The sequence below is a fragment of the Megascapheus bottae genome, chromosome 20, assembly GCF_031878675.1.
Source record: "Megascapheus bottae isolate mThoBot1 chromosome 20, mThoBot2.hap1, whole genome shotgun sequence".
NCBI classification, from domain to species: domain Eukaryota; kingdom Metazoa; phylum Chordata; class Mammalia; order Rodentia; family Geomyidae; genus Megascapheus; species Megascapheus bottae.
Genome location: NC_143528.1, coordinates 26289954 through 26313537, shown reverse-complemented (window position 1 = coordinate 26313537; position 23584 = coordinate 26289954). Strand labels below are relative to the sequence as shown.

Here is a 23584-nt window from a genome sequence, read left to right as displayed (position 1 = left end):
ACAGATTTTGTCACAGAAAAGTGGGTTTGGAACACATGCATTTCTGTCCATTTGTAAAACAATGGTGTGGGATTGAGGAAGTAGGAAAAAAAGGAGATTTTTTTGAAATAAAAAAGAAAAGTGAACAAAATATTAATCATAACAGCACTTTTTGAGGAGTGATATGCACAATTACCTTTAATGATATTTATTGATTCCTGATGTGGCTACATGTAATTTACACAACACATTAGTATTTCTGAAGGACAAATGCATCAATCAGAAAAAAGGGTAAGTTTAGTCAGCTATAGCAGTAATTACACGTGAGAGTCACAGAGAGAATTTGTTATTGCTCACATTAGTGTTGTGTAGGGGACCAGGTTTCCTGACTCAGTGACAACAGCTATTTGTAAGCTAGCATTTGTAAAATGGTAACATTGATCAAAACGGATATTTCTGTTTATCTTTGCCCAGTGCTTAAAGTATGCAGATTCTGTAATTCTTTTTGCTAGAAAGTTACCTCTGCACAATTTTCATGAGTATAAAGCTTTCTTTATGGCATTGTCATTACTATTATTATTGTGGTAGTACTAAGTCTGAACTCACAGTCTCAAATATTCTAGGCAAGCACTCTGTTTTTTGAGCTATGTCCTCATCCTTGCCTGTCCTAGTTATTTTTCAGATAGACACTCACATTCTTGTTGGCAGAGTTGGCTCACATTCATAGTTGGCATTAGACAGCAATTCTCCATCCTTTGCATTGTAGGTAGCTGAGATTCAGAGATGTGCTAACTGAGCCTGACCTTGGTGTTGAGATATGGTCGTATTAACTTAACAGTATAACTTGTATTTAATATTTGCCTTTGACAACAAAATTTTGGGATAAGGTAAAAAAAAAATAAGAGGTAGACCTAAGAAAAGGCTTGTCCAGGAAACTAGCCCAAAGTGTTTTAGTGATCAATGGAAAGATAATTAAATAAAAAATGAAGAAAGACTTGAATGAAATCCCAGCAAGGTTATATGTGGGAAAAGTAATTGCACTTAGAGTTAGATAATTAATATTAAATATAAATCATAGTGGCTAAATGCAATCATAACACTCAGAACGATTTTATTTAAGACTCTCTGGTGGAAGTGATTAATAGGATTATTTATTATAAAATGGTGACCCTCATCCTCCATAAAGCTAAATGACAAGTTCATATTCCCAAAGCCTCTTAACTTGTAGAGTAGTTTAGGATAATGTCTCAAATAAACAAATATATATCTGTAGCCTTGTTTTGAGAGAGCATTCCTTTACTTATTTTTGCCAGTTATTTCTTTATATAAGAATGCAAAACACTTTACTGAATTGGATTTGTTGTTTGCATTCCTAGCTCTACAATAGCTTAAATAATGCATGTGATGTTCAGCAATTTTGAAATATAAAACTATTATATGGTTTCGTAGCAACTGCATTGCCTAAAAGCTTTCTTCATTGTTTTGGTCTACTATTTCTTTTCATTTTTTAAACTTCTTTCATCAGTAATTTCAGAATTGACAGACAATTTAGTAAAACAGACCACATATTTTCACAATTTCATAAGCTGTGAGCACACCCAAGATAGTTACAGTTACTTCTCAAAGACAAATGATGACATCTTGTGGCTGAAAACTACCTATTACTTTCAATAGTTTTGAGTTTCCAAGAGAGAGATCAAGCTGTAACTGTCCTATGTTAATATATAACATTAAACACTATAAATATATAATAAATTGTAGTGTATTTTTATTTTCATAGTAGTGAAGTTAGGTTTAAAATAGAATGGAAGAATAAGGTAGATCTGGATTTTCTCCCCAAACTAATGCTTGATATGAATCAAAGCTAATTATTTCAAATAAAATAGTGAAAATACACTAGAATTGAGTATATTGCTTTGATTAACACATTATTTAACATGAAAGCAAATGAAAAACTGGTCAAAGATCCTCTCTGCAGATCACTCTTATTCATATTTGAAGCAGTAAAACAGCAGGCTATTCTCTCATAAATACAACATGAGCCCAGCAAATGCACTCAAAATACTAATAAACAAAAAGATAAAAGTCTTTTTAATACCCTTTCACATGTCTTGGTCCCCATTACCCTCCCCCCACCCCCATCTTGGTTTTCCCCCCTTCCCTATCAAATTTCAAATAACCAAATACAAAAATATCCAATATATCAGATAACAAAGTGAGATACTGTAACAATATGAGATAACCAAGGGACAGCAAAAGAGATGAGAGATAACATAGTAAGTTAAGGACAACAATCATTCATTATATGGCTTTTGTTTCAATATCCTAGAGGTCCTTTCAATTAGCTTCATACTATATGGCCTTATGTATCAAGGTTTTGCTTTATTGCAAATCTCTGCTAGTAGAGCTCAAGGTTTCTACTGATTATGATAAATGAGGGAAACCATTGAGCATAAGTTCCTTTGAGTCTGGCTTACTTCACTTAATAGGATTTTTTCTAAGTCTTTCCATTTCCTAACAAATGGGGCGATGCCATTCTTTCTGACAGCATGACTAGAATGGCTTTAGAGATCTTCTTTCCTGATCATGTTGCTAATTTCTGTCTCTGTGAAGAGGCAGAATATCATCATGAGGTAGTTGATGGAGAGGCAAAAGAGAAAGAGGTGCTTACTTCATGGTAACCTAGAAGCAGAGAGATTAAAAAAGAATGAGAGACTGAGGGCTAGATGTTCCCTTCAAGGTTATACACTTCAATGGTGGCATATATCCTTCAAGTAGGCCTCCCCTCCTATGGCTTGAAATAATTCATTCAGACATGAGCTCAGTATAATAGTACAGTAATGAGATATATCTTTCATAATCTAATCACAACCAAAACCCATCACATTAGAATCTATGCCTTCAACATGTGCACCTTAGGAAAACATTTTATATCATATTTGTCCCAAAGCTTTATTCTAAGTGTTTTTCTATACCATGATGTTTTTAAAATATTATACCATCGCCCTAGTAAATACCCAAAGTATTCACTAAAGATTGAATTACTTGATTGTTTACATGCATGTATGTGCTGGAACTAGGCCATGAACTTAGCTGTGCTTGAGCATATGTGTTCAGCCCTTGTGTTCTACCTCTTGAGCCACAGCACCTCTTCCAGCTATTTGATGATTAATTGGAGATAAGAGTTTTCACTGACCTTCCTGCTGGAATTGGCTTTTAACCACCATCGTCAGATCTCAGCTTCTTGAGTAGCCAGAATTACAGGCATGAGCCAATGGTACCTGACAAATTACTTGACTTTTACAAACAAATATAATCCATCTGGAATTATAATCTATTAGGTCAAACTTCTTACATGTATTTATTCAATGGAGATTTATTCAACTAGGTTGAACTAAACAGTTGGGATAGATAAAAGTATGAAACCGAAATAAAATTCAAAATGTTTTCCAAAATTCTTAAGCATACGATTGTGGAATTTTATAATTATTAGTTTTAACTGTTTTGGGATATTTGAAAATCAATAAACTAGAATTTCTTTGCAGCAGAGTAGATGATTCCATTTGCCTCCAGGAAGAAGAATTTCCATCAATTCATGTCTATCTCTAAGGCATTAGTACAAAATGGACCTCCTTTATATTCATTAGTGGAGAAACAATATACAATGAGTGGGTAGAGACAAAGCTGGGATAAAGTTACCAGTGCTTGAAGCACTCAAGTGCTATCTGAAGAATTCACTTTAAAGACTCTGTTTAAATGAGAAAGTTGCCTAAAAGCATCATAAGTACCAGTCTAAATTATAAGTATTTTGTTATTTTCCTGAAAAAACACACACAGATATTAAAGACTCCTACAAGCATTTTGAAATGCACCTTGGATTTACTAAGTGTGTTGAAATCTTCTTTTATTTATAGTTCCACTTCAATCACTAAAAAGACAAGGATCCAATAAAGTTTGTTTACTGATGGTCCCACTTGATTTGAATTATTCAAAACAAGCTGCTCCAGTGATATTCTATTTAATTAATATTGAGTCATTTTATTAAATTAAATAAACTCTCAAATTTGAAAAATGTTTAAAATTAAGGCACAGATCAAAGAATCTAATGTGACTCTCAGTAAATGTTCAATAATTGCAACTGTTTTTTAATCATTGTCATTTAATAAAAATTATATACTACAGATATTTACCACTGAAATTATGAGAATAATTCAAGTTCAAAATGTCTTCATCTCCTAAGTTCACTTATCTGAAAAGAAGCTAATGTTAAAAATTGATTGCTATTCCTCTGCTTTCCAAGTGTAGAAAGTATTGTGGATCTTGGCACCATATATTGCTAACATTTTTCTCCAGTTTTAACTTCCATATGCTCTCTCGATCAAATGCATTTTAATTTCTTCATACTTTACTAAAAAGTTAGCCAGGTAGAGACAAAGCTGCTTGAGATAATTCAATATTAAAACTGTTGGCTAATTCAATAAGAATATGTTTTTATTGTTGCACTGTGTAATATAATACTCTTTGTGTCTGAATCTATAACAATAATAAGATACAGAGCAAAAGGAAATTAAGTTTGCTTCCCAACTAACATTATAAGGAAGTTAAAAGGTATAAAAAGATGAGCTGGGTGGTAGTGATAGGTCCAAGGAAATTGTAAAATTCTTTGGAGAGCAAAAGAGAGGCAGAGAGATTCCAAAGGAATGTGCTTTTAGAAAAGGGTTGTCCTGGCTTAGAAGATGTAAGAAAGGAGTGAACTAGAAGTATCATTTTTCTCCAGACACAAGAGGAGGCAAGAGAAATGGTCTTTCTTTTAACCTCCAGAAAGACACAGTCTTAGGGAGGACTTGATTTTAGCCCAAGGACGTCCATATTGACATAGAACCTAAAGAATTGTAAAATAAATTCACTAACTTAGCTGTCTTGCGGTACAAATACAAATCATCACAAATACTGACTGAGAGACTCCTTTTTTTTTCTCTACAGATTTCTTTGGGAGGCACACCATACTTCTACTCAAGGTCATTTTTATAGTCCAGAGGTCATAGGGCATAGGTTCCAATAGTTCAGGCTCCTACCCATTGGTTCTCATCAAGTGTGCTTCTCTGGGTGGAGCAAGCTGGCTCTTCAGTTGAACCCAGGTTCCTTTCTCTTTGGCTTCCTTCTTTTTCTGGTCATTTTTCTTCACCTGTTTCAGGAAGCTATCTCTGCTCTTAGAGTGCTTAATATGTTCAATACACACATTAATCCTCTTGGCAAGTACCTTGTCCTTAACTTGTTTATTCACAACAATGCCAACAGCATGCTGGGTAACACTGTAGACCCTTACAGTTTTGCCATGATAACATTTATGGGGCATTCCTTTTTTTTTTTTTTTTTTGCCAGTCCTGGGCTGAAGCTCAGGGCCTGAGCACTGTCCTTGGATTTTTCTCAAGGCTAGAGCTCTACCACTTGAGCCTCAGCACCACTTCCGGCTTTTTCTAAGTAGATGGTAACAAGGAATTGAACCTGAGTCTTCGTGCATGCTAGGCAAGCACTCTAACACTAGGCCAAACTCCCGGCCCCAGGGGCATTCCTTTTTGAACTGTACCCATTCCCTTGATGTCTACAATGTCACCCTTCTCGTAGATTCTCATGTATGTGGCCAAAGGAACAATTCCATGCTTCTGGAAGGGCCTAGAGAACATGTACCAAGTACCTCTCTGTTTCCCCTTTGTGTTTGTCATTTTGGCAAATTACTGGAAGATGGGTGAGAGACTCTTATGTACTGACATGAATCCTAGAATCAGACTCAATCTATTTCACTCAAGTCTTTCAGTGAATAGTCATTGCTGGCTAAGGTGATTAGACAAACCCAGTGAACTAATATACATTGCAAAAAATAATACAAATTGTGGTATAAGAATTTACAGTATTGAGGTGGGCACTACTACTAGCTACTCAAGAGGCTGAGCTCTGAGGATTGTGATTCAAAGCCAGCCCCAGCAATACAAAACCTAGAGACTTTTATCTCCACTTAATCACTAGAAAACAGGAAGTGGGGTTGTGGCTCAAGGAAAGGGTGGTAGCCTTGAGCTGAAGAGCTAGGGGATAGCACCCAGGCCAGAGTTTAAGCCCCATGATCCCCAACCCAGGAAAAAAAAGAATTTACAGTATTGGAGACATATTAACACTAAAAATAATCCATTATATCTCGAATCAAATTTAACTGAGTATCCTATATTTAAATTTGATAAATTTGCTAACCCCATGTCTAACTGATAAATCTAAAAATTTCTTGTTATTACTTTTGTTCTCTGCCGACTATTCCAAGATCACATCTTCATTATGATCCAGCAGTTTGAGTCTAATTATGGTCTGCCTGACTATCTTTATGATCAGGTGGCTGTCTGATTTTATCCCTGGTCATGCTATTATTGCTATGAATTGCAAACAAGGGTAAGTAGATTCTTTTTTTTATGTGTCAGTACTATAATCTTGTATACTGTCATGGGTATTGATTCCTCTTTGTACTTCATGCAATTTTCATTTCTATCTTACCAAAAGACGATGCTGATTACCCAAGCACTACTTACACAGCAATGTTCAGGCTCTAATTGTGGTCTAAAAAGTGTCCCCTCTGCTTCTTTTAAGCAAGCTCATTTCCACAGCAGCTATTCATGCTACTTTTCTGAACTATTCAGTAACTTATGCCCGAAGGCCATTAACTGGAACCGATTTGTGTGCTTATTTTTTTCCCTACAACACTTTCATTTGGCTGTTAATTCATGAAAATCCTGACTTGGAGCAAATGCATAGTTAATAGCTTAAAGATGAGGACATTTGTTTTTATAGGGGAGATAATATATTATAGTTAAGTTTAACCACAATAGAATATGCCTCAAACTCCTTTGCTATAGAAGCCATGGAGGACTCTAAGTTTGAGACCAGCCTGGATGACATAGAGAAGATGCTGAGGATCTTGTCTTCAAAGGGAAATGTCCAGAGCTAACTTATCCAGGAAAAAATACATAATATTTATTATATACATATACATGCATAATGCATGTATACATACATACATAATGCAGAGATTTCCTTTATTGTTACACATGATTTTTCTGGTCTTGCTTTAGAAGAATTACAATTCTGCTCATCTACATCAATATACAGATTTTATAAGGGTTGTTCCTGACCTCTCTAAGATAGGAAGTCTGTGAATAATCAAATGTACACTAGATTTCATATCATATAGATGTTACTTATCATATCAGAAGGTCAGGGATATGTTTTACTATTCACAGATTTCTCTTACTGTTCAGAAAATAGCCACATACCCACCAAGAAGAAATAATGAAACAATCAAAGCTTAAACCTCTACCAAGCAGGGCAGCAGCCAGACATTCCTGGTATTTTCGTTTTCCTGCATAACTTCCCCCTCTCCTATTTATACAGATAGCATAAAACAAATTCCAAATTCTAGGTCTTCCAACATTTCACTGCATATATACCTAAAATTAAATTCTGTTATAATACTAGAACAGCAATGAACATATATGGAAATAAAACTAGGGAACTTGAAGGGATGGGTGGGTTAGCGACGTTGGTGGGAAAGCATGCAGGAAGGGAGAAAGTCATCAAGGTGCATTGTGTCTTTGGATTGGCATATGGAACTGAAATCTTGGTACGACTATCTAAAGATAATAAAAATAAATACAAGGTTTTGAAACCACTGAGATTAAAAAATCTACTTAGAATCATGAAACATCCTGGCAGACCCAAGCTGTTATATTATTCAAAAATTTCATAAAGGGTGTCCACACACCTATAATGAAAATTGTGAAGCTGGATTCAGTGGCTCACGCCTGTAATCTTAGCTACTCATAAGGCTGAGATCTGAGAATCAAGATTCAAAGCCAGCCTGGGCACAAAAGGACCGGAGACTCTTATTTCCAATTACCCTCTAGAAAATGGGAAGTGGGGCTTGGCTCAAGGGTAAGGCAGTAGCCTTGAGCTAAAGAGCTCAGGGACAGTGCCCAGGCCAAGTTCAAGCCCCATGATCCACAAAAAAAAAAATCAAAGTTGCATAATAAGGGAGGCAACTATTTCCTGAATGACTGATTTGCTTGTAAACTTTTGAGAAATACTACTTTAAATTATGTAAGCCTACACTCATGTCTCAACACCAATTAGTATTTATTATTCTGACAGTAATTAAGCAAATAAACAGGCAATGCTATCACTCTTCAATATAGCACCATGAGGAAATATAACTGTTAGCTGTACTTTTCTAAGTTAGCATGAATTTAAAATGGCAAAACAAACAAGGTTGCATAAGTAGTTCAGTGGCTTAAACTCAAGTAGAATTTTTAAGACATACTCACTAGTAAATTTGTCCACATTAATCAATGGCATCCCTTAAAAATATCTTACTGGGGTACAGGTAATGTTCCATGTGAATATAAGCTAACAGTGGAGACATTGTGTATATTATAATGAAATTAATTTTTAATTAATTTTAAAAGTATATATATTCAACTCATAGTTTAAAGGACTACTTTCTACTCTGAAAACTAATATATGTCCTGACAAAGAAAATAAAGAGTTATGTGTTTCCTTAAATAAGTTGTAGAGCTCATTTTCAATATATTGGCTAGTGTCACTGAGATGTTTGTTCCCCCTTTATAAAACCATTTCTGTGCCTCCCCTATCCTCCCCAAATCAGATGAACTTACATACACGACAAAAGACACAGAAATCAAAAACAGCCACAGAAGAGAAAACAAAAACTAAAAAATCCCCCCAAACCTATTGTTTCCATTTCTTGTCATTCATTTCCATAAACGTCATTTTATATGATCATATGCAAATAACTATTGAGCCTTTGTGATCCTCTCCTAATAATATTTTCCTTTGGAAGTCTTATTGTTCCTCTTGATGTAAATTGCTTCCATATGCCAAGTTGTCTGGGGTTCAGTTTGTCTTTCCACCTTGTTGGTGTGTTTTCTTTTCCGTTGTCTATCCTTAAAAGAATAAGCTGAGTTCTTCAGTCTGAAGTTGTTCATTTCATTCTGGTAAGCAGCATACCATATAACTCTCCAGTTTTGCTTCTGTCCACCTTCTCTTTGTTCTGCTCCCACGAAATACTTTGCAATCCTTCAGGAAGGAGGAAAATAACTTCTACCTATTTGTGTTCATGCTTAAACTGAAGTATCCCTATTATCTGCGTAGTCCATTGAAATGTAGCATAGGTAAGACAGTACTATCTATTTTTAAAAATCCTTCGATAGGGCCATGTTGTTTAACATTTTTAGTCCAATGCCAATTAAAGCTATTGTGAATATTATTCTAAAAAACAATATTTCTAGAAAAAACATTGTTAATGTACAATTCCCTCATCGATTGATGCAAAGTAGATGTTTTGTCATTAATTTTGGTAAGTAGTATTTAAGTAGTCACATGAATGTAGCAATTGGCCACAGTGCCATAATACACAGGCACCCCTCAGATATGGTAGCCTTGTTTATTTTTGTTTTTAGCGCTTTAGGTATGAGTTCGATACATGCAAACCATCAAGCCAGAAGCTGATGCCTTACACCTAGATTCCTACCTATTTAAGATTGAAGCCCACTGAAGCTTGGACATTGATGAGGTTCTTATCTTGAATGAGATATATAAAAAGGCCAAATGTAGAGTTGTGGCTCAAATGGTAGAATGCTAGCTTTAAGAGAAGAAAACAAAATGCTCAGGGCCAGTGCTCAGCCTCTAAGGTCAAGCTTTAGGACTGGCAACAAAGAAGAGGAAAAACAATATTTTATACAAAAAGGCTAACAGCAAAAAGCTTTTACACTCTGTTTCTTTCTAATAGTGTTTTGCTCTCTGGGTTACTTTGAGGTCCTTAATACATTTTGCATTGATTGTCTTGTATGCTTGTATACTTTACTTTGCATTTGGACACCCAGGTTTCCAAGTAGCTTTTACTGAAGACATAATACACTTCCCCTGTGTCTTCTTTGTGCCTTTGTTGAAAATTAATTGGCAGTGTATGTATGGTTTGGTTTATGTCTGAATTCCTGCATTCCATTATCCTATGTCTATTTTTATGTAATACCACAGGGCTTCGATAACTATGGCTTTGCATTACAGCTCCAAATCAGAAAGCTTGATGGTTCAATTCAGTTTATCTGTTTGTTTTCCACAACATTTTTTTGACTAGTTAGAACACTTGTGGCCTAAAAAGTAGTAAAGGGATTTTTAAACTCATGCAATGATCAAGAGATCTACTCATTCTCCAGGTTATATATTAAGTCAAAATTGTTTCCTCAGTTTGAGTGTTTTTATGAAAAGCTTGCATTTAGAATTTAATCAACCCAGTTCTAGTTCATTCAAATAATAGGTTTCTTATGCCTCAATCTCATTTCATAAGTGAGTTTAATATCCACTCCTGTCCATATCCCACAAACCAATTACAGCTGTGAAAGCAGAATGAATTTGAGGAGTAAATGTAGAGCAGAGCAGTTCAAAGAAGTAGATCAGTCCTTACCTCTTGCAAGCTCCTCTGATATATCTTTCAGCCTGTGTGAAATTTCTAAATATGCTGATAAACCAATGATTTCAACAAATTATAGGCCAGAGTAGGAGGAAAAAATCTGTGAATATCCCTTTTTTTCTTCCATATTACTGAGTTTTTAACAGCTTAGCTTGCCAGATGTCATGAATAACAACTTCAAGCCAACTGCTGTGCAATTCTTTTGTCACAGAATTGTCATCTAGAAGTTTCCTCAAATGATACATGTCATTTTCAGAGGAAAAGAGTGAGTTCATACTTCACAATTTCTTTGTAAAATCATTTACTGGAAGATATTAGAAACAGATGAAGCAAACAATCTCTAAGTGGAAAAAAAATCAAGAAAATATTAATTGTAATCTGCTTTCCATTATAAAGTTTTTATTTTCAGACTTACCAGTAAAATTAGACATGGAGGACAGGGAGTTTGCCCTAGTGTTAGAGTGCTTGTTTAGCATCCATGAAGGCCGGGGTTCAATTCCTTGGTACCACATACATAGAAAAGACCCGAAATGGTGCTGTGGCTCAAGTGGTAGGCTCTAGACTTGTAAAATCCCAAGGACAGTGCAAAGGCCCTGAGTTCAAGCCTCAGGACTGGCAAAAAATGTAGACATGGACATAGACAATTGGAAAAATATAAATAAATAAATAACTATTTTAATTGTAAGATATAAGCAAAAAGGTAGGGAAAGAAGGGAGGAATGAAAGAACAAAGGAAGGAAAGATGGAAGGAAGACAGGAAGAAAGAATGAAGGAATAGAGGGAAAGAGAGAGGAAAGGAAGAAAGGAAGGGAGAAAGGAAAATATGAATACATAAATTTTTGTCCAGTTTGTTTGGTTTGGATGTTGTTAAAAATGTAAGGGTAACAGTATATATTTTTCTAAGTTCTGATGAAAAGTGAGCATTATTCAAGAAATAATTAGATTATATTCATTTAGAAGCTGGACACTGATAACATCCCATTTACTGTATTATTTCAAGCATCGTCTTTCTAGGTTAAGCTTTAGGCCTTTTAGATCTTTTTTCTTACATCTCAAGTTCTCATAGAGTTTGTTTCTCTCTGTCTCTCTCTCTGTCTCTCTCTATATATCTTTCTCTCTCTCCCTCCCTCCCTTCCTCCCTCTCTCCTTCCCTCCTAACTCTAAGCTCTGTTTAGTCATGAACTGCTCTTAAAGAATATTTTCTTATTGCAATTAAATCGTCAACATGACTCTTACTTTCTGCATCAAAATTTCACCAGCAGTCTGTGTTATTGGTTTGTTCATTCTTTACATTTAATATTTAAATTTTATGGCATGAGTGATAATTTAGAGAATGTAGAAAATACGATTGGGTGGCAAAGTCCCAACCACAACATCATTTTGTCTTCGCTAAAATCATTCACATAGTTGAAAATAGATCTTCTGCATGAAATATATCAAGGAGACTTTTTATTGTAAATTTATTTGGATATTGTTTTGCCTATGGGCATATGTTATATATTTACGTTGGTTTTAGGCTAGATTTAGATCCAATCTAGAATGAGTCACGGTAAGTGGCATATAGCTGGCTCTGAGAGATAAACCAAGCATGTTTTCTGTCATGTGTGGAAGCTAGATCTAAAACACCATTAGGCATGATATAGGGCTTAAAGTATTTACACACAAACAAACTAAACTCTTTAAACAACTACTTAAAATAGCATTAAAAGCAGAAAAAAGATAAGTTTAGAGAAATGTAAACAAATAATTTTGTACTATGATTATAATGGGCTAAATATGAGAGAAATAGGAAAGAAGGAGGACAAAATAAAGAGGGGAGGAAGGGAGGGATGAAAATGTAAAGGGAGGGAAGAAAGGGGGGAGAAATGGAGGTAAATGTCTAGCTTTCTGCAAAACATAGAAGGTAACTAATGAAAAATAGTCTATTCAACACCCATTCTTTCAGAATATCAGTAATTTAATACATAAAAACATGATGTAATAAGACATAAATAAAATCAATCCACACATGCATATGTGAATTTGCACAGACGCTCACAGCCTGCCCATGGAATGCATAATAGATTGTTCAAAGTACTGAATTACTAACAGAGCCACGAGATGGCAGCACATGATAATGCTCTGAACAAGACCTAGTCTAACATTTTCTCTGTGACATGTTTTGTTGTTCAGCCATTTTCTCCACACACAAAATCTTGAGCAAGGAATTGTATGCTGTTTTAAGAAATGGTATCATTAATGCATCATAAGGCAGTCATTTTAAAGCAAGTAGTATTGGTTCAGACCATGAACCAGTGAGATTGTAAATTCTATTCACTTAAGAAAAACCTCTCAACTCTCCGTGGAGGACGGGGCCAGTTTCTGTGGGAGATACAAAGATGTATTCAAAACGGTTCCTGTTCCAATTATTTCAAGGGAACCATCTAAACAAATCACAACACTTTACAATCTTAATGTTCCATTATTAATTAGCACTTGGAATCCACGAAGGACAATTTGTCAGAAGATCCTGAATCATCATGCAAAGGGGAAGAAGCACTGGTTCATTTAACATACAGAAGAATCAAATCACACAAGCTGTTTTTTTGTTTTATTTATTTATTTTTCTTGTTTAAGAGAACAGAAACATGGTTCCTTTCTGGCTGTGATAGGACCTGAGATTATATAACTAATCTCAACGTTATGCTAGAAAGTATTCTAACTCCCATAAAATCTTCATTGAACCCATTTGTTAAGGAAGAGGTCCTAAAAGACATTGGCAGCCAGGGTGGGGTTTTGTTCATAACAATTGTTAGTGTGGTTAGGCCACAGGAGGGCTTCTAGACACCAATATCTGGACCAAGAGATTTTATTTCACATGACCCAAAAGAATATATGGGATTTCATCTCCAAAGAAACAACCATCCCATTAAAATTGGCCAAAGACCTAAAGAGAGTCTTCTCTGAAGAAGAAAAAAGAATGGCCTATAGACACATGAAGTGGAAATTTTGTTGACATTCATATTCACATAATTTCCAGTGTCCTGTAAGTAAATATTAATCTTTCCTCAAGGTCAGGGCACGGTAAATTTTATTTTGCAAGTTGAACAACACGAATTCCCTTTTCTTTTAAAATATATAGACCTCAATTCTGAATCATCCCAATTGAACTTCTGAATTTAGGGAATTATGAATGTGTGCAAATGTGTGTGCAAATGTGTGTGTGCGTGTGAGGGGCAGTTCTGGTGCTTGAAGTCAGGGTCTAGGCACTGTCACTGAGCATTTATTTGTGTTCAAGGCTAGCATTCTGCTTTTTTTTTTTCCCAGTCGGGGACTTGAGCTCAGGGCCTGAGCACTACTATCCTTGGACTTTCTCAAGGGTAGAGCTCTACCACTTGAGCCACAGCACCATTTCTGGCTTTTTCTATGTATGTGGTGCTGAAGAATTGAACTCCGATCTTTGTGCTTGCTAGGCAGGCACTCTACTACTAAGCCAAACTCTTAGCCCCAAGTATTCTGCCTTTTGAAACACAGTTTTACTTTGGCTTTTTTGGTAGTTAGAGATAGAGTCTCACAAATTTTCTTGTTCAGGCTGACTTTGAACCAAGACCTTCAATTCTAAACCTCCTGAGAGAGTTAGCCAGCAGCATTTCAGTTTTAAATCTAGTCTTTATCTAAATAAATCAGAATTGGATTTTTAGATTCATATTATTTGTGCTTTTTGGTTCAGATTTCTGAGAGGCAATTTCATGAAAATAAAACCATAATGAAGGCTGAGGGTTTGGTCTAGTGGTAGAGTGCTTGCCTAGCATGCACGAAGACCCGGGTTCAAATCCTCGGTACCACATACATAGAAAAAGTGGTGCTGTGGCACAAGTGATAGAGCTCTAGTCTTGAGAAAATCCAAGGACAGAGCTCAGGCCTGGCAAAAAAAAAAAAAAAAAAAAAAAAAAAACCATAATGAGATTTCTCAAGATGGCACACCACACCTGACTTGCTTAATGTCATCATTGGAGGTCAGGATTTTTAGGCAATTATCCGGTACATTTGTTCCCACACTTTTAATTTTATTTTTTTTAATTTGTCAGTACTAGAGTTTTTAAATGCAATTTCATCATCATTCTTAAGGTATCATGCAGAAGGATTACACTTTCATAAGTCACGTAATGAGACTATTTCTTGTTCTGGACAATGTCATACTTTCTAGTACTGGAGTTTTAAAGTCAAAGCCTAATGTTTGCTAAGCAAGCACTCACACAGCTGCTTGAGCTGTGGCCTGAGCCCTTTCCTTTAGATGTTTTCAGACTGAGTCTCCTGCACTGATTTTCCCTTGGAGTATAATCCTCCTACCTTCACTTCCTACATAGCTCTGATCATGGATGTGGTTGCCACATCTGATATATTTTTTGAGATGAAGCCCTGCTAATTTTACAAACACTGTCCTCCAACCATGGTTTTCCCAATCTCTATTTGCAGTAGAGATGTGATTACAGGAATGTTGCACCACATCCAGCCCCTTTCTACACTCTTACTTTGTTAGTGTCTATTTTTAAATTTCCAATTCTGCCTTTTTCTTACTAATTGACATGGCCTATATTTGCAAAGAATATTAATAAGTGGTTATGAAATCTCTACTAATCAGTTACCTTAAAAGAGAGTTCGTTGATTACCAATTTTTTAATTAATAGCCTATATTAGGGATTGGTTCCTCTGGAACTTGATAGGTCCCATGTTCAATATTAGGAAAGTAATTTGGGACTGTGGAAATCAGATTCATTCATAAATTCAAAAGTGATAGGATGAAAGTGTGACGGACAAAGATGGGAAAGAAGTGAAGTCACTTGCTTCTTTGAAGAACAGAGAAACACTCGTTGCTAGGAAACTAATTCTAGAACTCAAAGAAATACCACAGAAGGAAGGGATTTAGATCACTCTCAGTAATGTGAAGTCTGAAATATAATTTTGTCTTTCTTGATATATCAAAAGTGATCCATAAATGAAGCTATCCCTAGAAAGTGGGTGGAGCCTCACGAATCATCTCTTGGTAAGTCATTCAAGAGTTTAACAAAAGAGACAAAGGTATATTGACACATGGTTGAATACACACACATATGCATGGCACACACTAGGAACCTTTGCCATATATTCAGAATATTAGGAAGATATATTATGCCCTTTTAATCTTCCTATAATAGTTTTGTTCAGACAGTATCTCTAAATTTTGTATTTGTGTTTATGTTGATATTCATAATATGACAGCCATTAAAATTATCTACAACTGTAAGTGAGCAGGAAAGAGATGATTACACATGTTATATTTTGCTTTTTCAAGGCATTTGGTCTCAGGTGTCATTGTATAAAATGAAGTAAGAAATAAAGGAAGGTAGAAAACTCAAAGAAAGGAAGAAAGGAAAGAGGGAAAGGATGAAGAGAGGGAAGGAAGGAGCAAATACGGAAAGAAGGAAAATATACTCATTATAAAGAAATAATTCTTCTACTCCACAAATAACATTCTCACTATGTAAAAATTACAAAATAAAATCCCAAGACAGGGAAATGGAACAATTAGGTGTATCAGCATATTATTTACAAGTTGAAATGAATTGTTCTGAAGGGCTCCTGTGGAGAGCTTGCTTTTTAGGGCCTTAATCACTCTAGAAAGTCATCATCCTTTCACATTCTTGATTATTTACTCAATCACTGAAAATGATTTTTTGTTTCCACATTGATGTCGAAGTAAGTCCCTGAAGAAGTAGGCAAAGACAAAGAATGCACTAAGAAGAATATCTCATTAGTTATTAATCCGAAATTTTAAAAAAATATTAGCTTCACAAATCAAGCAATTATTATTGTGATTTCCTTAAAATAATAGAAAGAAAAACTCTAGGTTGAGAGATATTTGGCTTAGGGTCTGATTGATTAATGAGGAAATTTAGGCAATCATTGTGATTGAAATATGTGGACAATAAACCAGTGACAGTGAAAGATAAATCAATAATGAAAGACTACCTTATTTTAATTTCACATCTTTCTCTCACTATAGAGCCCCCATTTTAGACTGGTGTGTTTTTTAGCTGTGTTAGCAGTGCGGTTGAAGAGGGACAAAAGCAGGCAGAATGTTGCTATGGATTGAGATAAGGCATTTCATCAAGAGTGGAACTGATGGAGTCCCACCCAGGCTATGAGGATAGTGGCATTGATACTAAAGTGATACAATGGTGGGAAATTGAAAATAGGGAAAGTGTAGGATACTATCATACACATGTTATATTCTACTTTCTCAAGAGATTTGGTCTCAGATGTCATTGTATAAAATCAAGTAAGAAAGAAAAGATGGTAGGGGGCCGGGAGTTTGGCCTAGTGGTTAAAGTGCTTGCCTAGCATGCACAAAGACCCGGGTTCGATTCCTTGGTACCACATACATAGACAAAAGCCGGAAATGGTGCTGAGGCTCAAGTGGTAGAGTGCTAGCCTTGAGAAAGTCCAAGGACAGTGCTCAGGCCCTGAGCTCAAGCCCAGGACTGGCAAAAAAAAAAGAAAGAAAGAAAAGATGGTAGAAAAAGCAAAGGGAGAAAGAAAAGAAGGAAAGAGGGAAGGAAGGAAGGAAGGAAGGAAGGAAGGAAGGAAGGAAGGAAGGAAGGAAGGAAGGAAGGAAGGAAGGAAGGAAGAGAGAGAGGGAGGGAGAAAAGAAGGAAGGAACATCATAAATTTGACAAGTATCAACTTGATGAGTAAATTTCAACTCTGAGCCAGAGTTTGTAGTCAATAATTTAATATATCAAGTTAAGACACTCACAGATACTCATTTACCATAGGTCATAGTCATATGTTTAATGAAAAATATGGTTGAAGATAATTTGGTGATGCTGTGGCTGAGTAAAACACAGAGCGGATGTAGGTAAGATTCTGAGATAGAAAAAGCTAAATAAATCATCCTAATTGTGTGCTCTGCAGATTACTTTAGGTCTCCATGTAGCAATTTAAAAAAATATTGGATTTAGGAAGGAGTATTTTGTTGTTGTTGTTGAACTCAATGGAAATTATCAATGAGCACAAAGCAACAAGGCTTCTGTTTTTTTTTATTTATTTATTTTTTTCCTGAGAATGCAAAGCCCTCCCCCCTGCAATAATTCATATGGGAGTGAATCAGGAACCATTTATTCATGAAGAATGCAATAGGTGTGCATGAATAGACAGAGGACTGGCACCCTTTTCATGAAAGTAAAATTCTATTAATGATAGTAAAGTAGGTCCTTGAGAGAGAATAAGTCAAATACATGAAATCAACATTAAAGAAAAAAATTGTGTGTTCTAAAGGGTGATTTGTGCTGTGGCAACTTCTATGTTTTATGCTAATAGGATGTGGATATTCATGGGTGTGTTTTTGATACAACAAATATAGTAGATATAATTAGTTATAACAGTTTCTTTTTTTAATCCAAAGTAGGAATTCTCAATCCTGTTGCTTCAAAACTTCAATACTTCATTTATCTCATGATACCTTGGGATACTTAGACAATAGACCAGAGGGAAGAGCACTATCATACAGAATGCTGAATTAACTGTGACAAAAGCATGGAGACTATATTTGGCTCAAACATTCTGTTGGAAATCTATGCTCCAAAGGATAAACATGTTTTACATCAGTACCATTCCCTTACATTTTCCTAATAAGCCAGTGCAGTATTTTTAAATTTATTGGCATTTTATTTAAGAACAGAGGTTACATGTAATTGCCAAGAAATCTAAAATATTAGAAACTTTCTCATTTTCTAATTTGTATTATTGAAATATTTGTTTTTGTTTTTGATATGGTGCACATATACATAGATAAATATACATACATATGTAGGTACATTTCTGTGTATGTATATTTTCATTTACAAAGTAAATAACTTTAAATGTTAGTCTCAGAAGATAATTGATAAATTCTAAAGGTGCTAGGCATATGAGAAGTGCTATGCATTAGCAAAATAGTATTAAAACCATATTAATTTGCCAAAATTTCTATCCTAGTAGGGGGATACATCGATTTCTATTCATATTAGAAGATATTTTACTTTTTTGCCAGTCCTGAGCTCGGGCTCAGGGTCTGAGCACTGTCCTCAAGGCTAGAGCCCTACCACTTGAGCCTCAGCACCAGTTTAGGCTTTTTTCTATGTATATGGTACCAAGGAATCAAACCCCATTCCTTGTGCATGCTAGGCAAGCACTTTACCACTTGGCCAAACTCCCAGTCCCAATATTTTACTTTTTTCTCATCATTCTCACATTATTAGATTTTAATTTCCAAGTTTGTTTGAGACCCTATCCACTCAGTTTGTCTCAAATCTTGGAAAATGTTGCCCTTTTAAAATAGAATCAGGGGTCTGGGAACTTGGCATAGTGGTGGAGTGCTTGCCTAGCATGCATGAAGACCCAGGTTTGATTCCTTGGTACCATATACATAGAAAGAAACTGGAAGTGGTGCTCAGGCTCAGTGGTAGAGCTCTAGCCTTGAGAAAGTCCAAGGACAGGGCTCAGGCCCTGAGTTCAAGCCCAGGACTGGCAAAAAAAAAAAAGAATCAGAAGTAAACCATCTTTGAGAATTATCTACCAAATTAAAATTCAATTTTCCATTCCAACTCTCCAATAGATATTAGTTTTCCTGAATTGTGCCATCCTTTAGAAAAGACAAACATTCTCAAAGAACTTTTGATGCTTTATATGATGAGATGACGTCAGCACAAGTAATGATAACTATGAAGAAAGACTATGTTAAAGATCATGAAAATAATAACAAATGGGGAGCTTTCCTATAACTCTCCTGTTAAATGTGGTGAAGCAATTTATCCTTGGAATACAAAGGGAGAATTACTGTGATTTTTCCAATTCATTAGATGCATATAAGCCAAGATTTCCACACCAAACAAAATGGTCACTTTTCCATGAAGGTGTTTTTTGCCTTCAATATTTACTATAGGAATATTTACATAAAAATACATAAGTATATCCAGGCCAGAGTATAACAAATGAATATACCCGTAATGTAGATTGACCAATTGACTTCTTTTGCCAGTCTTGGGGCTTGAACTCCAGGCCTGAACACTGTCCTTGACACTTCTTGCTCAAGACTAACTGTACCACTTGAGCCACAGCACCGCTTCTGGCTTTTTCTCTGTATGTATTACCGAGGAATTGAACCCAGGGCTTCCTGCATGCTAGGCAAACTCTTTACCACAAGGCTATGCTCCCAGCCCCCAATTGCCATTCTTTGAATAACAAGTCAATTTTCATTACATTATATTGAGGTGTACCCTGAGCCAAATATCAATTCATTTTGGATGCTTTGTTCTTTCTCCTCCATCTTGATTTGCTACCACCAAGCCTCTGTCTCTACTTCGCTCTCTCTTTTTTTTCTTGTATGTAGTTGTTGCTCTTACTGATTGATTCCAGCGGAAGACTAACCACTAAATACCACTGCAACTTATAAACAACTCAAAGTGAGGCTATGGACAAGTAGTGACATTTTCATCCCTTCTTCCACAACCACTTTCATGCTCATAATGACCGTGCAGGAGGCCCGAGAGCAGAAATTCACTCTCCAGCTCTTCCATCTGTGGGTGTGTTTGTTCCTCTCTACATGGATCTGGATTGGACATGCTCAGTTTCACAGCCCTCCAGAAGTGGTGGTCCCTTTAAGGGTCACTGGCCGGAGTGGAGGCATACAGGCTCTAGGATGGATCACTTACGAAATGTACTTTGCAGGCAAGAAACACACTGTGAGCCTAAAGAACAAGAAGTTCTCCGTGTACCGAGACCTCTCCGTGTTCACTTATAGTGACAAAGGTGAACTGCTGCAGGACTATCCGTTTGTCCAGAATGACTGCTACTACCACGGCTATGTCGACCAGGACCCAGAATCCCTGGCAACTCTGAGCACTTGTTTGGGAGGCTTTCATGGAATGTTGTTTATCAATGACACTGCTTACGAAATCAAGCCCAAAAAGCTTTCTACCACATTTGAACATCTGGTATACCCAATGGACATGAAGGAGACGCAATCCAGACCCATACATTGTGGATTAACAGAAGAAAAAGCAGCACAATACAGGAAGTTTCAAGGGATCAATAATACCACTTTGATGCAAAGTTCTTACTTAGGGTGGTGGATCCACAAGTGGTTTCTTGAACTGGCAATTGTGGTAGACAATGGACGGTTTGTTTTTCGTGGAAGGAATGTCACCGTAGTGGAGATGGATGTGGTCATGAGTGTCAGTGTAGTAAATGATCGGTACAACTTATTGGATGTTGACATGGTTCTCACTGCAATTGAGATCTGGACTGACAAAAACCCCGTCGATGAAGACACCATCGATGGAATGCTGATGAACTTTTGCCTGTGGAAGGAATACAAACTCAGGGGTCGTGTTGTGCAAGATTCTGTATATATTATTATAAAACAACCATTATGTCTGATACGTTCTACTTTTTCCTTTCATGCTGGAGTGTGTAACCGAGATAATTGTGGCATAATATGTGCAACAGATAATGGAATAGGAGAGATGACTGTATTTTTGACTCATGAACTTGGTCATACGTTAGGGATGTGGGATGATGAAGAAACTTGTACATGTGAGAAAAAGATATGCATAATGAATAATGCCCTAAAGCCTGCTGACACATTCAGCAACTGCAGTTACAATTCATTTTTTAAAACCATAGCTGAAAAGAAATGTATGTATAATTCACCTAACTCAGTGCCTGATGTCGTCATTAGACATAAACTGTGTGGAAATGGTGTGGTTGAAGATGAAGAAGAATGTGATTGTGGCTCTTTAAAAACATGTGTAACGGATCCATGTTGCTTCCAAAACTGCACTCTAAAAGAAGGTGCTATGTGTGCTTCTGGGCTTTGTTGCAGAAACTGCCAGTTTTTGCCAAAAGGCATTGTGTGCAGAGCACAAAATGGTGTGTGTGACCTGCCAGAGTGGTGCAATGGCTCTTCAAGTAGATGTCCTGAGGATGTGTATGCAGAGGATGGGCTCTCATGCCTGGAAAGGGGAATTTGCTATAAAAAAATATGCACCATCCGAGAGAATCACTGTAGGGCACTTTTTGGGGAGGATGCCAAAAGTGCAGACCTCAGTTGCTACTTGGCAATGAACACTCAAGGTAACCGTTTTGGTCACTGTGGAATAGAACAGGGTCGCTACAAAAGATGTAAACCTGAGGATGCTTTGTGTGGTAGAATCCAGTGTGAAGGCATCACACAAATTCCTGTTTTGGAAGAGCATAATACTGTGTATTCAATTCCTGTGGATAACGTCACATGCTGGAGCACTGACTACCATTATGGAATGACCATCGCTGATATCGGTGAAGTAAAAGATGGTACAGAGTGTGGTTTGGGTCTTATGTGCTTGGACAGGAAATGTAGCCCTTTCCCAGGGTGGGAAGAAGCTTGTTTGGAGGATGCTTGCAGTAGAAGAGGGATCTGTAATAATAAGCATCACTGTCATTGCAGTCCTGGCTGGGCCCCCCCAAACTGTCAGAAGCATGGCAATGGAGGCAGCATTGATAGTGGCCCACCACCTAAAAAATCTTTCTGGTACCTTTTCCAGATTCTGTTGATCTGGATTAATCTTTTGATTTTTTGTACCATTTTGTTAGTTTGCATTTTGGCCCTACTAAATAAGCAATCTGAGGAAGAGGAAGAATCTGCCGGAACAGAGGCAAATATGGAAAGACCAAATGTTGAACAGATGTGAAAAACAGAACAAAATGTCCAGATCTCAATAAGAAATGATAGCAAGAACTTTTACTTTCAGGCAATAAATTCAATCCTAGGAAACTTCCCATGTATTCATTTTTTAGAGTTATAGAAGTAGGCGGATCATGGTATATGGCAAGTATGAGGGGATGAAAAATCTGAAGGAGCTATTTATTCTATTTAGTAATCTAACTGCTCAGGTACTTATCAAAATGTTTGTGTCACATTGCTCTTGGTAAATATGCTATTTATTGGATTTATTTATGTATAAGATATGGCTACAATTTTACTCATGGTGGCTAAACTGTGTTTTGTAATATTCTTTAGCAATGTCACTTTAGTTGTTTCATTATTTTCTGTCTCTTCTAATATTTGAACTTCTTTACCATAGCTATTCTGCCATTGCCCAAATAAGTGCTCATTATTGTTTCAAACAAAGCTAAGGAAATATATAGTAAACAAATAACATGAAAAACTGATATATTCATTTACTTCCAATTATTTCTTTCTCATTACTTCTTTCTCTATTTCAATGTTGCTTATCTCTCAAAAGCTATAAAACCACCTGGGCTGATTTTTTCTTTGTGTTTTTCATATATTGGCTATAATTTTCATCCTTCATTTTCTTTATCACTATTCTTTGTTTTCTAAGTTATATCACTTACAGCTTGATCTGTCATTTAATTACTTTATTAATTCTTATTTCTCTTCTTCCTAGTTTCTAAATATTTTTTATACTTAGCACTTTGGGGACTAGATACAAATTGGACACATAAATTTAATGATAGATAAAGTTAGGCCTAAGAAAGATAATTCTAATAAAATTTGGCCTTATCAGTTGAGGAGTGTGTGAATGAGCAGAACTTACTAATCAAAAATAAATAAAACTTAGGCCTAAGAAAATTAAATTTAAGAAATTAGGTCTTGCAAGTTGATGTATGAGTGAATGAGCAAGATTTACCAATCAAAAAGCATTCAGTGTAACTGAGAAAACATTTAAGTATAGGAATCAATGTGCTTGGAAAGGATAATATATATCATGCATATTTTCATGTATGTTTCCTACAGAAAACTAGGTTCTTATTTTCTAATGTACTTTCAATTTCTAACCATTTATCCACATCACTAGAGTCTATATAGTTTCCTATTTTACTATCATATCAGGGATATCTATGATAAACTATTATACATTAACATCAACCAGCTCCCAAAATTAAAAAATATATAATTTTAAAAATGAAGTATGTGAAAGGACAGTAACTTCACAGACTCTAAATATCCCACAGAAAAAGCAAGATCATTAGAAAGAAGCAATTAAGACAGTACCTGAAATTTGTGAGAAAAACAAT

At 35.9% G+C, this 23584-nt stretch overlaps 1 protein-coding gene and 1 pseudogene across 1 annotated transcript; one reads left to right on the top strand and one right to left on the bottom strand.

Annotated features, from left to right (window-relative positions):
* Positions 1–5050: 5050 nt before the first annotated feature.
* LOC150049304 (large ribosomal subunit protein eL21 pseudogene) lies at positions 5051–5702 on the bottom strand (annotated as a pseudogene).
* Positions 5703–15391: 9689 nt separating this feature from the next.
* On the top strand, positions 15392–22414 carry LOC150049303 (disintegrin and metalloproteinase domain-containing protein 20-like). Its single transcript, XM_090354176.1, has 2 exons — positions 15392–15527; positions 19893–22414. The coding sequence occupies exon 2, from the start codon at positions 20020–20022 to the stop codon at positions 22231–22233; it is 2214 nt and encodes a 737-aa protein (XP_090210302.1). The 5' UTR covers positions 15392–15527; positions 19893–20019; the 3' UTR covers positions 22234–22414.
* Positions 22415–23584: the final 1170 nt, after the last annotated feature.